Below are 17,944 nucleotides of genomic sequence, written 5' to 3'. Positions count from 1 at the left end.
ATGGCTGTAGCGGTGTGGACTGACCGAGGACGGAGGGCTGTGACTGTGGTGGGGACTGTGACTAGATCCAGATCCAGTCACACCGCTTTAAAATCCCAGTATGACGCACTGGTCATCGGAGGAGGTGAGATATGTGGACTGTTGGGAAAAAAGTGCAGCAAAGACAGGAGCTATGCTGCAGTGTAGCAACCCGCGTCACACTTTGCCACATTTGAAAGTTTCGGTTAAGTTTGCAAAAGTAATTAGTAAGAAAGTCTTTCTCGCTTCCTAAAACTCTTTTATTCTTCTGAGAGGTTGGGCTCTGTCTCTTGATATGTATTTAACTTTTTTACAAGATCAAAGTTTCATCTGAATCGTTCAACTTTGGACTTAACTGTAAAAATACTGGAGAGCAGCTTGCACAAGGTTCCCAATAAACATTTCATTGAAACTTAAATGTGAACAACGTTTATGTATTTTCTATAGTGAATAAGATTTTTAGGGAAACTGTCTGACTAATTTTATATTTCATTGCAGGACACAATGGACTGGTGGCTGTGAGTTCATGCATTTGTTTCCCAGCACCTAAAGAACACTGTAGTACAACATAGGGTCCAGCAACAGGGTCAATGTTACGTGTGTGTGTGTGTAGGCTGCCTATCTTCAGAAGGGAGGACTGAAGACAGCAGTGCTGGAGCGCAGACATCTGCTGGGAGGAGCAGCTGTTTCAGAGGAAATCTTTCCTGGTAGGGTGGCCTCTGGCTGGGATACAATCCTGGCTCAACCCAGGTCATAAAGGGTTGGTTCACTGAATATAACTACAAAAAAAACACCCCTAGTATTATCTCAATGTACAGATACTGTATACTGGAACTACTTTCTATCTTACAAACAGTCTATTTGAAAACTGTTGACAGCATGTTCTGTGGATTATCCAGAGGGAGACACGGCAATAAAAAATCTGCATGGTTTGATACCACTAGTGGTGCGAGAAGAAATATGGTTTTCCGTAATTTGGGTAAACCGATCCTTTAGTGGTGGAGGAGGTTTAATTTGCAAATGTGCAATAAGGGATTAAATGAACGCTGAATTAACACTATCGTTGGGCATACACTGTTTGCAATATGTGTTACACTGCATACACTGTGTCAATATGTGTTGTATCAAGTCATATTTAAAAGAAATGTACTTTATTTTGTCCCTGTTAGATTAACAATACTCTCGTGTGCAGGTTTCCGCTTCTCCAGGTGTTCCTATTTGCTCAGTTTATTAAGACCCCACATATATGCAGACTTGGAGCTCAAGGTAAACATAGCAAAGGTGTAAAATATATGAATGCAGCTCATTTTGAGAAGCCCTTAAATGATTGGTCTTGTTTACTGCTCTTCATTTTTTGTGAATGTGTCTTCAGAAACATGGGCTGAAGGTGTATATGAGGGACCCCCATGCTTTCACCCCCATGTTGGAGGAGGGGGTGGGGGGTGCCCCACCAAGGTCTCTCACCCTGGGCTCAGATATGGCCATGAGCCAGATGGAGATCGGCAAGTTCTCACAGAAGGATGCTAAGGTGATTTAAGCATTGTGATAGCCATGGTACATGCTTGACCGAAATGTGCATTTTACACTGCAGATGTATTTAAGCTCTTGTCACAGAAGTGTGAACTGAAAAAGTTCTTCACTCTCTCTCTTGACCTTTATTTCTCCACCAGTATAAAGTTATTCTGTCCTTCTCCTCATACAATCCCACATCCCTACGCTCGCCCTCACCTTCACCCATTCTTTGATATCTACCCAGGCTTTTCCAGATTTTGTTGCACACCTTGAGAAGCTAGCAGGAGCTATCCACCCTCTACTGGACGCACCTCCTGTAGACATCCCAGGTGTTACGACTGGATCTCTGAGGAAGAGGCTGGCTGCAGCTAAAACCCTGATGCCTATTGTCAAATGCGGTGTGTTGGTGGATGTGTGCTTGGGAAATAAAGTTCTATATTTATATAACAAATGATTCCCTGTGCACTCATTTTGTTTTCTGCAGTAACTGAGTCACGATGAGTTATGTTATGTTTTTGAATTTAAAGGTCTGAAACTGGGCACAAACATTCCTGACTTTTATGAGATTGTAACTGCACCAATAATGAAGGTTTGTTATCGCTTACTCAAAGTTTGCCATTAATTGCTGTTTCTGTTAACTGCATCATGACCAACTTGTGTTTTGCATCGTAGATCCTCAATCGCTGGTTTGAGTCGGAGCCTCTGAGAGCAACGCTGGCTACTGATGCTGTGATAGGAGCCATGACTAGTCCAAGTAATCCTGGTAGTGGGTGAGACACATTTTAGGGCATCCTGTGGCACGCAAACACTCATAACTACAGGTTTAAGTGCATTGAATTAAACACTGACCTCTCAAAAACACTGATTTTATCGTCTTGCCTTGAAGGTATGTGCTCTTGCACCATGTGATGGGAGAGTTGGAGAAGGAGAAGGGAGCATGGGGTTATGTGGAGGGAGGCATGGGAGGCGTGTCTAAGGCTATTGCTAGCTCTGCTCAATCCTATGGTGTAGACATTTTCACTGAGAAGGTAATGTGGTTTTGATTAATTATATTGATTTGATGCAATCATTTTTGTTGATTAATGGAAATTATATTCCAGCATCAGTATTTTGGTCTTTATGCATACACAACGTGTATCCTTGGCAGGATGTAGGACAGGTCCTGGTTGGTTCAGATGGTACTGCGAAAGGAGTGGTGCTAAAGGATGGCACAGAGATCCACAGTAAAGTTGTTTTATCAAATGCCACTCCTTATGTTACCTTCAAGAACCTCACGCCACAGGTAATATAAAAAATAAACTCCACATGTAACCATGGCACTGGACAATATGATTTATTCCGGCTTCCTGTTTTCATTGTAGGCTGCCCTTCCTCCGGAGTTCATCAAAGCCGTCGATCAGATAGACTACACCTCACCTGTTACCAAGATCAATGGTAAATCTGTTCTGGTTCTGTAACACTAATCGCTAATCATGATCTTATGCAAAAGTCTCAGAAGTGGGAAGGTGTAAAAAAGACTTGGCAATAAGGCACAAACAGATGTAGTGTATCAGGAGGGATCAGCTCTTAGTCCTCCACGGTTGAGAACTGTATATTATTACAGTGTAAGATTAGGCCACAGCTCTTGGTACTCTAAACACAAGTTCCAAAGTTTGGGGTATTACAAAACCGTGTAAAGCATGCACAACTAAGAAGATGTTTGGAGTTCTTCAGCTTCCTGTGGGGTGCCATTTGTAACTCCTCCTTGTTAATTACAGTAGAGCCTGAGCTGCAGGAGGCTTTATTACTCAGGAAGTCTTTACTCCTAACTGATCCTTTACAGTGCATTGCTTCTTAGACTTAATAACAGTCTTAGCTTTATGGTGAAGTAATTGAACAGTGTTAAGCACAACATATTGCATGCACTGAGAGTGGCCCTAATTATACTTCAATTATTTACTAAACTGAAATGTAAGCACACACTTTGCTGTACCAGAAATAGAAATGTACATGAAAACGATAAATGATCTTCAGAGCAAAAACTGATTCCATGTCATTTTCTATGTTGTGACCTGTTTTTTACAGTGGCAGTGGACAAGCTACCAAACTTCCTAGCATCTCCCACACCAGATGATAAACCTGGACCCCACCATCAGTGCTCCATTCACCTCAACTGTGAAAGCGTGGAGGTACTGGAGACTGCATACAAAGAGGCCATGAATGGACGCCCCTCAGCAAGGTACATATATCTTCCCACTCCTACACATAACACTTGGTCTTATTTCAACAATTTACATTTAGCAACCAAATCATCCCGGTGGGTATCGGAGCATACATGCAAGAGATCGTAAACTTATTCTGGACAAATAAGTTTCAATCAATATTGTTCTCCTAAGTGGTACCTAAGAGCTAGTCATACATTCCTTACTGTAGAGAATACAGGACAAAGTGTTAGGTGCTTGTTATTGTAGATTAGAGAGTAATCTGTAGCTGTAAAAAGTAGTGCTCATCACGAGTGGTGGAGGAAGTATTCAGATCTTTCAGGAAATTCAGGAAAATGTACTTAAAGCATTAAAAGTAAGCAGAAAAATGCCCCCTGCGTTATACTAATATATATTATACCATTAGATTATTATGACTCATGGATTAATCTAAAAGGAGGCTTTTGTTGTAGTCGGTTGAGTTGGCCTAACCCTGCAACCAATGAGTAGTTCATCATATCATCATATTTCATAAACTCGTGGAGTAGAAGTAGAAAGTGACATGAAAAGAAAATACTGAAGTAAAGTGCAAATACCTGAAATTTGTACATAAGTACAGAACTTGAGTAAATGTACTTAGTAACATCCTGCCACTGCTTATCACAATAAGTAAAACAAAACATATCATAAGTGTATGCTGCACTTTAGAATGTCTTTCCTTATAATGTATATGTCTTAAAACTGTAATATTATGTTCCTTGTATCGTAGATATTTTCTCCACACATTTATGTCAGCATAACTCTCCACCAGACTGGGTTAGGATTTTCGCTTATCCTTATCTCATAGATAACATTTAGCCTTGAATGACTCACCCCTCCACCATGTTTTCCTGCAGACCCATGTTGGAGATGACCATCCCCTCTGTGTTGGATCCTACTCTGGCTCCCCCTGGTTGCCACGTGGTGTCACTGTTCACCCAATTCACCCCCTACCACATAGAGGGCAGGGAGTGGACTGACCAGGACAGAGAGGCCTTCGCAGACACTGGTAACGCACAATGATCCAGGATTCTTATAGTTATTATAGTATGCCAAACGTGTGCATTGCTAATTAGAAAGGAAAATGTTTATTCCAAAATGAGATATGCCTTTTTAAAACAGGAATTCACTTAGAAACAGTCATATTTTAAGTTTGATAATCTGTACTTTTTAAATATTGAATGATGAAATTAAGGAAGTATTTTTTCCTAAATAGATAAACAGTGTTTAAAGGAGTATTTAAATGTATACGACTACTTTACTACTTAAATGACCTGTTTCAGTGATAAAGCATGTGTTTTTTTGGTCTCATCAGCATTTGACTGGGTGGAACAATATGCCCCAGGGTTCAAGAAGTCGGTGGTGGGCAGGGACATCCTGGCTCCGCCTGACTTGGAGAGGATCTTTGGGCTCACTGGAGGGGTACATACTGTACTCTGTAGACATTGTAGAACTGAGCAGCAATTTGAATGTAGATATACATCTGATTTGCTTGACACAATAAACTGTTCACTGGATGAGGAAGTAATCTGCATCCTCTGCAGTATTCTGTTGTTCACTATCCGCTCAGGGACTGACCTGTTGTATAAGCAGTTAATGGTTACAGACAGTTTTACCACAACCACTGAGCCAGAATCAAAGTTCACATCAGCTGTGTAAAGTGACATTAGCTCACTGAATGATATCCGCTTCAGTTTATTGTGTAGGACTGTATGAGGCAATCATGGCAGGCTACTTTCCTCATAATATTGTAATTCTATCAAGAGACAAAAAGAAAAAGTAAGCATTTTGGTCTTGTCTTTACAGAATATCTTCCATGGATCAATGTCACTGGACCAGCTCTACCTAGCACGACCTTTGCCCTCTCTCTCAGACTACCGTTCACCAATAAAAGGGCTGTATATGTGTGGCAGTGGCTGTCATCCAGGTTTGCTTTTAATGCTGAACCCTCAGCTGAATATTGAATTGCAAATGTGGCTGTTTGTTGTGTATAGTGTTGTGTAATATAGTACTGTTAGTAATATAGTATAGTATGTACAACCATACTTGTTATGCTGCCTGGTGACAGAACAGTTAATGAACCTTTGGACCTTTAGAAGAAAGCTTATCCTTGCTGCTGATGATAAAGAAATGAAGTCACTTTGTGATGTCGGGTGGCTGTTTCTGATTTCCCTACACCAAACAAGACCAACACATTCTTGACCATTTTGTATGTTTAATGTTTTTTTTAGGTGGTGGTGTGATGGGTTCCCCTGGCTGGAACGCAGCGCTCACTGTCATGGCTGACCTGAAACGTCGCTGAAACATCTGACAGCATCAGTGTGTGGTCTGCACATCAATGTTCAACTTCTTTTCTGTCTGATTCATGTGAATTTGACTAATTGAGAAAAATTAGCAACACATTTCAACACTCACTCCAACTATCTATCTGATCAGTTATCTCTCCACCATATTATGTTGTGCATCCTGTTTGGAAGGGTATCTGAAAAGGAAAAAAGGGGCTAAATGGTTGATTTCATAATACAGCTGACATGGGATGAAAGAGACAAGGAGATGTTCAATAAAAGAGTCTGTCAGGCTCTTTATAGGCTGTTAATGCCCACCGGTGGGATCAACTGGATATTACTTCTGATATTAAACACTTGTGCAATACTGCCACACAAAATCCTTTTGTGACATCGAACTGAGCCAGCAGAAAATCACTGATACCAAAAAATGTATGTTTTTAGAATAACTGAACTAACACTGAAATGAACTAAAACTGTAATGATGGAAATCATTACAAATGCACAATGGGACTTTTTACAACTTTGTATGAATAGATTCAAATGAATTCAAGCAAATGTGGTTTTTTCTTACTATTACATTAACTATGCATAATGATTATATTGTGTGGGATTGATGTGACATTTCAGGATATCAAGTTAGAAATCTAATAGGTCTTTTTTTCACAGCAGATATTTTGACATATCATGGTAGGAAAACACAAGTGTTACTAATAACATGAACAATGCTCTGTTTTATTCAAGTGTCCCAGTATCAGGATCCTGAAACTGAAGCAGCTAAATGGAATCTAGCCATCATTCATTTTATTATTTATACCTGTGCTTTTCCTACTATGTCATGTCTAAATGTCCTTCTGTGAAAAGGCGTATTTATCCACAGGACACTCTTAAGTTGTTTCATATAAATGTGAAACAACAATTAGATTAATGCTAGAATTAAGTTAATGTTAGATGACTGTTTAATCAAATGTGGCCTAATGGGTTTTCTACAAGTTCAGAAAACCATTACTGTAATATTTCTTTTACTGATAGGGTTAGTTCAAGGACCAATATAATTGTGCATGGGAGACCAAACTGATTTCTCCTCTGGGGAATAATACATCTATCAAGAATGACAAAGACCTTACAAACCAAAAAGACTAAAAAAATGAACTCTAGAAGAAATCTAGTAAGTGGACCTTGAGTCAAGGATTTTTTGATAATATTTTCAAGCCTGTGTGCTTTCTATATTCTTGTGTTTGTATTACTTGTAATAAACATAAGGTATCACAAGTGGTACTTTAAGTAGTACATTATTCATATCATTATGACAATAAAATTAATATCAATTGAATTAATTATGGAATGAAATTATTATTAATATCATTATCATACTTAATTAGCGATAAGAGGCATACACACACACACACACGTCATTCTTTGTTGGCGTTCACTGTGATATGATAATAGCGATTGAGGTGTCCTGTGCCTTTAAGACGCTGCTCAGGGTGGACCCAGCGTCGCCGGTTGACGCTCAGGAAGTGGACTAAACCACCAAAGATTCCCGCAGATTCGATATCGATTTTTCCAATGTTATAAACGTGTCCACACTGACCTAAACCTGTTGTTTAAGCATTTGTTGTGGGATATTTGAGACGATAATGCTGGATGGTTGCGCTCATGAAATTCACCAGAGATATATGCAGACTGTTGGGACTCGGGAGCGGTAAGAAACGTCCCAATTTTCAAAACTTTCTAAACTCGACCACAAGTTCAAATGATCCCCTAAGTGGTGGTGAAACGCGAGTGATAATGGAACTGTGGATAATGTCTAACACGTGGTTTATTAAACGGTATATCTGTGGTAGTGTTTCGCAGTTGTCTTTGACGTGAAGTTCAAATTGAATTCTTGGTCAAACAATGAAAGTTCCCCTCTTGCCAGTTCCACCCTTGCTTGCACCACTTCCAAGTTTGCGCAGTCGGTGCCAAGAACTTGTTATAACGTTTCTAAAACACACTTTCACAGACTTTTACATTCATGAAGCCAGTAATAACAGAACTAAGTGTGTCTTATATAGCAGGAGATGTGCATAAAAGGCTCAAACTAACACAGATTAGGAGTACACCCCCTCTTGCATGTTGGTATGACAACAATGCCTCAAATAGCTGGTAAAAGCCCTGCAACGTGCTCAGTGCTACTTCGAGTTATATATGAGACGCATGTGCTATGCGTCTTTAAATATGTCACTTACCCACACTTTGTTCCTCTTATTGACACTCCATGTGTTTCCTTGTAGAGCTAGTTTATTGATTTACTGTCGAAATCACATCCGAGGCGGATGAGCATCCCTGAGAACATCTTTCAAACACCTCTGATATGACATTGATATTAATGGCGATATGATATATCCTCTATGACATCTACTGCGTATTACACATTAATGGGGACAGGCCAACGCTCATCAGAGAGCAGACTGAATATGTTTCTTTGAGATGAAGAGTTGTCATGTCACAAATTCTTCATGCCATGCTAACTTTGTAAAGACTCAACTCCATCCACAACAGTTGTACCTTGCAGCCATAAACTAGAAAGGCATGTTACTATTTCATGTGTCAAGTTTCCAAAATCACTGACACCTGATTTAGCAGTGATTTTTTTTTTGATGACAAGGTTAAGCTCTCTTTCTCTTTCACTATGTCTCTCCCTCTGTAATGCCATGTTGAACAGTGAAGAAAAAGAGCTGTGTGAAGCTGATTTCCTGGTGAAAAGCTCCAGTCCGTGATGATACAGTGTTATTTTGCATTCCTGTGGAAAGAGCTCACCTTTCAACTCAACACTAATTTAGGCAGTCTCCTTGAAGGGGAGAACAGAGACTCTTTTGTTGCTTTTGTCCACTGATCTTGGATCATTTATGTGTTAGGAGGTCATTCCATTATAGTTAAGATTTAACAAAAAGCCTGATTCAGCTAATGGGATGGAGCTGTGCTTTGGCGGTGGTTGTTTCTTGACATTTGAGTAGTGAGCCAGACACGGACAGCTGGAATTCCTTCCACTTTCTATGTGTGTTTTTCAAGACACTAACTCCTTGCGATGGTAGAATGTTTGACTCTTTAACAAAGCCAATGAGACTCAGTTTGATAGATGCAAAATAATGGATGGATGGTTGCTTTCTGTAATCATATATGTAGTGCTTTTATCAACACTGTCTGAAATGTTGACCAGAGCCCCAGTACCCGATAGAATATACAGATAGAGAGAATGAGGAAGTCCAGTGGCTGCTTGTCTTCTTTTTTTCACAAGAAATGCAGTATGCAATACATAGAGTTTACACATAATAGAGGGAAACTGTATTGAGCAGTAGGAGAGTTGCAATAACTCTCATCAATGCCTCACGAGTCACAACATGAGTCACAGACCAAGTATGAATTTGTCACTACTCTGAAGATCTTTGCTGAACAAATGGAAATATGACACCACATAGATTCCTGCTGCCATGGGGCCTAAATCATCTACAGCGTTCTGGTTTGATCTGATCTATGCCCACGCAACACACACACACACACACACACACACATCCCACATTTAGGGCAGTGGTTGTTTCCTATGTCATTTTTCAACCAAGTTTCTGAGAAAAGATAGTGTGTTCTCAAACAACAGTGCCAGAGGCAGCTGTTTATTTGCATGTTGGGCTTGTGGCCGTGGAAAAGTTAGAGCAAACATCTCCTCTTAAGAAAAGAAACGACTTGAATCAATATCACTGAGCACTTTTCTTTTGTCTCATATTGAGCTGAGTCTCATATTTTTTATTATTTTTTTTTACAAGAAAGCATTACATCATCTTTCCCGTCTCCACCCAGTGTCGTTTTAGAATTTAGATTTTACTTATCAAAGGTCATAGTGGTTGGACCAATTTCAAATCAAGTTTCTTTTGGATGCCATTTTAGGACACCTACGAGGATCATGGTCTGTGCGGATGTTTAAATATATAGTCACTTACATCTTGTACAGAGCAACGTTTTCATAGCATCAGTGTTATTATTAAGGAAAATGTGCAACTTTTTGTTTATAAGGGATGCTTGCTGCTTATGTTTAGTCTGTTTAGCTGATGGCATGTGAACGATTCTTACCTAGCTACAGATTACCATCTGACACAACATAATGTGCATAGATAATGACTAGCTGTGTGGATGTTTCCTGTGTGCTGTATAATTTAAGAACAAGAGCCGTATTAAGACATTCTCTTGATCTCTTGCTGTTTCAGCTGACAACATATCTAGTTCCCAAACATTGACACAAATTAAAACAGCAGAAGTTGCTGTAATCCGGTTCTAAAGGCCTGATGTGCTGTTTATTTCCCAACAGGCCCCCCTGTCCAGCAGCAGGAGGAGCAGATGGACTGTGGTGCCGCAACTGACCCAAGTGATGATGCCACTTTGTCGCAGGTAAACAAATGGTGTCAGACTGACAGGACATTGTCAGTACTGCAAGGGTGAAGGTACAATGTGCAATGTTCAACTCTGTGTGTGTGTGTGTGTGTGTGTGTGTGTTTGTTTAGGATGCATTAAATGGAGAGGAGGATTTGAGTGAGGAGGAGAAGGTCAGACAGAGGGCAGAGCGACGCAAAGCCAAGAGGAAGGTGAGCACACACATCCTCACACCCCTTTAAGATCCTACTTGTTGCACTTTGAATAAGTAAAGTCTCTTATGCTATGTATGATGGGTAAAGTCATGCATTTTCTGATGTGTCAAGTACTGCATCTGTTTCAGCGCCGTCGAAAACGTAAGAAGCAGGAGCAGGTTAAGCAGAATGAGAGTGCTGAACGGGTAATGATCACAGTATTCCTTCTAGGAATGCACTCTACAATTTGCCTTTGCTGTGAATAACAGGATGTTTATATGGTCCTCCACATTAGGATGATGAAGACGAGGATGGAGGTGCAGAGTCTGAACTGGATGAGAGTGAGTCAGAAGCAGAAGTTTGTGCCGAAGAGGAGCAACAAAGAATGCAAAAAGAGGAGGAAAAGGAGGCAAAATCAGCTGCCTCGCACAAGTATGAAGCTGCTCCAGTCGTGGCTCCTTCAGGAATCAAAGGACACCAGAAGACCCAGGCCAGATCCACTGAAGAGGTATGGGTGCTAGAGTATAAAACATATATGAATCATCTGTGGCTCTCATTTTAGTCATTAGCCATCGCTGCTCAAGACTGTGCAGGTTGTGACTCCTGCCCTACACTACAGTAGAAAATATCACAAATAATTGCCACATCTCTAATTTAAGTCAGTGAAGCAGTTGGTGTAGTATTTGTTTGACATAAAAGCCTGCATTCTGTAGACTTGGATGACACATGGTTGAACACCAATGTTTGACTTTCTGTCCCTGTCCCACAGGAGCCAGAGTGGGACGTGAGCAGCGCCTTCTTTGCAAATGCTGCTAGCCATATCAAGCCCAAAGGATCAAGTCGCAAGTCCAAAGAGAACAAGGAGAATGAGGTCAGGAGAGAGGTGAATGAATGCTAATAGATAATGTAAGGTGAGGACAACAAGCGCTCACGTCACAACTGTCCACTATTTTTTCTTGTGGCAACAGTTCCAAAGTCTGATGAGTGGACTCTGGACTACAAAAGCCCTTACAACAGTTGTTGGAATGTGTGTTTGTGTGTGTGTTGACCTATTATATCTCAGCTGTAGGATGAAGCTTAGACCTTTTAGTCATTTGTGTCTTGAATTAGGCTAATGCATTGCTTTAGTCAGACTACTGTATATATTGGCATTTGTCAATGACAAAACAAAGTAGATTCATAAAGCTAAAACACTCAACCAGCTGCTACAAACTTCTAAAAGTGTTTTGTTGTTTCTGTAGTTTAAGAAATTATATATGTAAATATTTTATATATTTATTTTCTCAGCTGTAGTATTTATGTATTTATGCATGTTTTACGCATCCAATTTGAAAAGGCAAATCAAATCAGAGCATTTCCTGTTGACAATGTTCAGAACTTGATGTACATTTTCACAGCTGTGAATACGAACTGATGAAAATAATATTTTTCTGACAGACAAATGGAACTGACACCATGACCAAGAAAAGCGCGTCACTGACAGGTAAGTGCGTCACTGCATAGCAGCGTACATAACCAGCCTTTAAATGTGTTATTCATTGAAAAAGAAACAGAGCCTTTGAGGAAATTATTGATCACACATTCCTTTGTAAAAGCATAACAGCGTGCAGCACTGTGGTCAGTGGAGCCTTCGGGCTACCGACTCAACAGAGAATTATTTCCAAGCATTTTTTTCTATCTGGCAGAAAAAGGGATAAAGCTGGTGCAAGAGGGCCAGTACGCACAAGCAGTCAGTATGTTTACAGAAGCCATCAAATGTGATCCAAAGGATTACAGGTACCTCGTCTGTGGTTGGGACTAGTTTATTACAAAGGGAGAATTTAGACACATGTAACATATTCCTTTTGCATTTTTTAAATTACTTCCTGTAGGTTCTTTGGGAATCGTTCCTATTGCTATTACTGCTTGGAGCAGTACCCTCAGGCCCTGGCAGATGCTGAGCGCTCCATTCAGCTGGCCCCAGACTGGCCCAAAGGACACTTTCGCAAGGGCAGTGCTCTCATGGGCATGAAGGTGGGTACAAGCCACTTTGGTCATGAGATATAGCATGTAGTCAAAGACAAATCTGCTGAATAGCTTCACACTTTAGCCTTTGTGATAAGATTAGCCTTTACTAACTAATTTTTGTTGGTGTGTGTGTGTGTGTGTGTGTGTGTGTGTGTGTGTGTGTGTGTGTGTGTGTGTGTGTGTGTGTGTGTGTGTGTGTGTGTGTGTGTGTGTGTGTGTGTGTGTGTGTGTGCGTGTGTGTGTGTTGTAGCGGTACAGTGAGGCAGAGAAGGCTATGGAGCAGGTACTGAAACTGGACAAAGACTGTGAGGAGGCTGTCAACGACCTCTTTAACTGCAAAGTGCTGCAGTTGATGGTAAATACACCCGCAAACAAAGTGGCAAAGGTGTTTATTGTAAGCTCGGTAGCTGTGAATGAAATTAACCAGATATTCCTCTGAACTTTACATTAGAAGTGACATTTTGTTAGTAAACTAGTCATCTTGACTTCAAACATAATTCCTTTGACTGTATTTTCATGACTAGTTATTAATTTTTCTGTTCTATTCTTTCTTCAGGAGCTTGGTTTTGAAGAAATGCAAAGCGTCCTACTGCTGGAGAAATTTTCCACTGTGCAGGCTGTTGTGGCATCTTGTTCTGATGCTGTCAGGGGTACGACCACATGTACCTATTTTATTTTTTTTTTTAAAAAGGCCTGCACATTTTTTCTTTCTTTTCTGATTTTTCTATTTATTCTAATGATGATGCTCTTTTTGTTTTGCAGCTGGGAGCCAAGATCCATCAGTTGTACAACCAGGGTAGGTGACCATTTATTTGACCAATCAAAACTAGGGGTCAGAAGGGTTGGTAGCCTCTCTTGAGGCTAAAATGGATTTTGTTCACCTTAGTTTACGCATTTGTCTTCATAGGTTGTCGCACCTTTCGTGTTCTTGAGTTTCCTGAGTTTCAACAATTTATGCATCTGAGCTGTAATTTTAATTGCTTTCAGTCACATTCCTTCTCTTTCCTTCAGAAGCCCTTGTCCATCTCTGTGGGTGGGAAATGTGACGACTGAGCTGACTGAGAAACACCTATGGGACCTTTTTAAATTGTATGACTTTAGTCCATTAAAATTTTACTAATACTAATTTATGACTTCAATTCAGTCTATATAAACACAATGTTTCTCTTCGTAATTCAATAATTGGAAAGACATTTCAGCAAACACCTCATTGAACAGAAACATGGAAATCTAATATTTAACCTAGGTGGTTATTGAGTTGTGTCGTTTGCTTTGCGCTGTAGGTATGGTGAGATAGAGAGTATCCGTGTGTTACATGAGAGGTTCTGTGCCTTTGTCAACTTCAAGAATGCAAACATGGCAGCTCGTGCCATGGAGAAACTAAATGTGAGTACTTATTTGGTTTCCGTCTCTCAATCTTGTGTCTTGTTTTTAAAGAACTTTGTTATGGAATTAGAGTTGCATGTATGCTTCATCTCACAGGGTTATTGTATTGAGAACACACGTTTAGTGGTACGCTATCCTGACCGTCGCACTCAGAAGGTCCTTCCCATTCCACTTAAGACCTGTCTCCCTGTCACACAGCAGGCAGGGGCAGCTGCTGGGTAAGAAGCACTTCAACTCTCTAGGTCACTGAAATCACAATAGAACGGTAGTTTTAATTGCTTTTATACTTAATATGCTTTCTCTGTCTTTTGTCTCCATGTCATCGTCCTCTCTGCCCAGACCTCGACGACGCGGCCCAGTGAACGGAGACGAGTGTTACTTCTGGAGAACCACCGGCTGCCATTTTGGGGACAAATGTCGCTACAAACACATTCTTGATCAGAGAGGCAAAGACAGGAAGCCATGGCAGCCTTGAACTCATCTTACTCTCTGCCCCAGTAGTGTGCAGGAAACTGGGAAGCACAGACTGAGCCAAAGGAGCTGGCAATTACTGGACCAGGTTCTTTGGGCTAAGAATATTTACTGTTTCAGAATGGACCAGAATAGACAAAGGATCAGAGCCAGCACTCAGGCTCTAAGGCAGGGATAGTCATACATGTGCCACAAATGACTGGGAGTATCAAACAAACACCATGCTGAACAATATTGCTCAATAGTACAACATTAACCAGAGGAGAGCAACAAATTCACCAGGTGTAGTCTTTGTTTTGAAAGAAAACCTTCATAATCGCAGCCCTTCATGGCACATGGTGACCTATTCCGGCTTTAAGGGATACAACCTAACCTCACAGGCCTTCAAGATAACGGGGAAGTGAAACTGCCTTGAAAAAAATAAGTAATGGCTCTGTCATGTACAGCAGTAATGAAAGGACTCTTCAGGATTTTTCAGGCCAAGGTTCTTCAGTGAATATCCTGGGGACTTTCCTTCTTTAGAAATCCCATCACAAAGCAGTGTTCCTCCCCATTTTTAAAGTACAGTAACTTTACAAATACTTTAACTTGTTAGGTAACCTGATTTAACAGTTTAGGTTTATCCGTGACTCACAACTGCTCATATCCGTCTGCAGTTCATTCTGGGGCTTTATTTCCCACTCAATGTTCATGCGCCAATATTGGCACAGTGTCCACCAGACCAAAGACTTACCAACAGACGTACCTGACATTTCAGTACCTGCCCTATACAGATGAGGTTTTTCTTTTACCCAATAAGCTACAGAGACCCAGAGAGGTGCCTTTATACTTCATGTGCTATGTAGCCTTAGTTAAGATGATCATACGTGGGTAAATAGACATGAGGGATTGCAAAATTGTATGTATTAATGCATGGATTAGGTGTATATTTCAATTTACTTAACTATTGGCTTCCCTTTTGTTGAAAGATTGAATATACACGCTGCATGCCTGTTCAGTTGTCATAACAAGTTATGGAAGACTCATTGTCCATCATAACCCCATTTGTAGGGAGTGGAAGAAGTAATAGAAACACCTGACAATATCATGCAATCCAGTAGAATAAATACTACCTTTATGAAGGCTGTAGTGTTTTTGGTGAGACTGTCAGAGAGGTATTGTTTTAACTCTATGGCAATTTTGAGGCCATAGTTTTTGGTTTTGTTTTATTAGATTGCATGAAATGTCAGGTGTGAAGTTCGTCAGTTCGGCAGACTTCTTCCCCCTGTTTTGTGGACAATAGGGGAGCTGCTTGCAGCACTGATCTATTCACTGATCTATGCAAATTAATTGTCTTCACAAGTTTTTTATCTCAGCATTAGAATATTCAAAATGCTTTCTTCATACATTTGCATATCAAATATCACATCACAGTGCTTTATGTCTATGCAAAGGAAAATTGCCGACTTGATTGTCAGTTCTGTGTCAGACGTACACAGACCTACCACCTCAGGCAGAAGTAGTCTGTTTTTGTAGGTTGTCACATGGTGATGTCATTGATAAACTAGTTCATACTACTGGACAGTGGTATGAACAGTGAACATTCATGCTCAGTCATGTGCACACACACATTCATGGCCGTGTGTGTAACATGATCTACTTACAGAACTTTTGAACCTTGAAAGCAGTGTTTTTGACCTCAGGGGAGGTCACCATTTTAGTATTTCAGTGAACCAAAGAATGCTTCATCTGATGGCTCTGCACTGAAAGCAGCCTTGTTCTTTCTTGAGTTTCAACACTAGACAGTGGATTAAAACCTATTGGTATGTGTCTGTATCATCCACTAGATAACAGCTACCGCTACAACACCTGGTTTAAGTCCACACTACATTCACTAGTAAACTATGCACAGCATAGTGAGAGTATTTATTTTCCTATTTATACCTACGTTTTTTTCTATTTCTTTTTTACAACATGCCATAGGAGCTGAATACAGCTTTTAATTTGCTGGTCTTTTTGTCTTCTCACGTCATGGTAGGTTAAAGAAATGTATTTTCCCCTCTTCTGTTTATTTCTGGCTTTAAGAGGCGAGCATTATCAAGAACCTTTTAGTGCTAAACTGTCACGAGCTGCACTTCTACTTTTCTCATGATACTTTCTGTCCTGTGGCTAAAACTTGTGAAAAAGGAATTGGACGCAGACTACACTTGCTGATTTAACAAACAATTTGACTGGTGCTGTTGACTATGGTTGTGCACTGCATTTCATTTTGCAGACTAATACAATACGTTGGATGTTGCCATAGCATATTTTGATTTAATCTTATGGATGTTTCAAAATTCAACATAAGATTTCCCCGACTTTAATTCTATCTATTTGATATGTTTTTATTCTTTTTTACCTCGTTTCAAACTATTTCAGGAAAATGCATTTTTAATTATAATGTACACATTGATAACCAGAACACTGCAACCCTGTTAATCTTCCAAATATTTTGTATTATTGTTACTGCACTGCAAAAAAGAGTCTTTTATATTTAATAAATGTATTTGAACCACCTATACCACCTATTTGTGAGTCTCCACATGAGGAATGACACAAACTGGCAAAAATGTATGACATCTGCAGTTATTCTGCTAGTTGTAGTACAAATTAATTTTCTGGCAGCGGTGTGTGGTTTTCCTGCCTGCCACAAGGTGGCAGTGTTGTACATGAAAGGTGTGCACTGAAATATGTCACCAAGTTAAACAGCCTATGCAATACATATACAGTCATCTTTTTTTGATCTCCGGGAACCAAGACGTTGCTCTAAGTCATTCCTGATGCTCAAAACTCTGAAGAAGTAAATCAAAGCAGACCAGACTGGTGTGGGGGGAATATGGTAACCCTGTCATCACTAGTAGGAGACACTTGTGTGGCAAACATGAAAGATGCATTAGGGAATCTGTAACCACCCCGACCAGTGGGAGATGGAGACATGACTTACAGTACTGAGAACGTGTGGGAAAAGCAACCATTATACCACAGATGACATTTTGAATAGAGAGGAACTAAAGCCTGATGCCACCTGCGAGTGCATTTGGAGTCCATGCAAGTGTGAGAGAGCAGGAGGCTGCAAAATTAAAGGGGAACTCCAGTAACAGAAAGCCTGCATTACAAAGTAGAGGTGTGGGGTTTGAAAGAAGTGGGCATTTACAAAGGAGTCAGGGGTGGTCTGATGAAAGATGTTTTAGGAGCTTGACTCATACTAGGGACTAAAATCAGGATATCTTGGCTTCTGCTGCTTTGATTTTGACACCACATTTTATATCATTTGGACCTCATAGTCACATTTTAACCCACCTTGGGGTTAAGGTAAAGATTGCCTTTGATGCTAGATCTCATGAGATCATCCTGCACTCTCAGCCCTACAACCTGTACAGCATATCCTATAAACATGCTCTTATAGCCAGTGTGAAAGTCAAAGCTT

The 17,944-nt window shown here is 40.3% G+C and overlaps 2 protein-coding genes across 2 annotated transcripts; both read left to right on the top strand.

Annotated features, from left to right (window-relative positions):
* Nucleotides 1-7,246, top strand: pyroxd2 (pyridine nucleotide-disulphide oxidoreductase domain 2). The gene is made up of 16 exons (XM_070916071.1): nt 1-124; nt 517-536; nt 632-725; nt 1,211-1,284; nt 1,391-1,546; nt 1,775-1,928; nt 2,058-2,119; nt 2,203-2,300; nt 2,417-2,558; nt 2,678-2,812; nt 2,892-2,964; nt 3,595-3,748; nt 4,607-4,758; nt 5,065-5,171; nt 5,556-5,676; nt 5,981-7,246. Exons 1-16 carry the CDS (start codon nt 1-3, stop codon nt 6,049-6,051), a joined length of 1,737 nt encoding a protein of 578 aa, XP_070772172.1. The 3' UTR covers nt 6,052-7,246.
* Nucleotides 7,247-7,599: 353 nt separating this feature from the next.
* On the top strand, nt 7,600-14,548 carry LOC139294590 (tetratricopeptide repeat protein 31). Its single transcript, XM_070916506.1, has 16 exons — nt 7,600-7,739; nt 10,377-10,456; nt 10,570-10,650; nt 10,782-10,838; nt 10,928-11,140; nt 11,402-11,515; nt 12,070-12,115; nt 12,318-12,408; nt 12,504-12,645; nt 12,890-12,994; nt 13,196-13,271; nt 13,402-13,435; nt 13,654-13,728; nt 13,923-14,025; nt 14,122-14,243; nt 14,365-14,548. The coding sequence occupies exons 1-16, from the start codon at nt 7,682-7,684 to the stop codon at nt 14,498-14,500; spliced, it is 1,533 nt and encodes a 510-aa protein (XP_070772607.1). The 5' UTR covers nt 7,600-7,681; the 3' UTR covers nt 14,501-14,548.
* The last annotated feature ends 3,396 nt before the right edge of the window (nt 14,549-17,944 follow it).

Source organism: Enoplosus armatus, chromosome 12 (assembly GCF_043641665.1).
Source record: "Enoplosus armatus isolate fEnoArm2 chromosome 12, fEnoArm2.hap1, whole genome shotgun sequence".
In the NCBI taxonomy this organism is placed as follows: Eukaryota; Metazoa; Chordata; class Actinopteri; order Centrarchiformes; family Enoplosidae; genus Enoplosus; species Enoplosus armatus.
The sequence above is the reverse complement of the archived record's forward strand: the minus strand, read 5'-3'. Positions and strand labels throughout refer to the sequence as shown.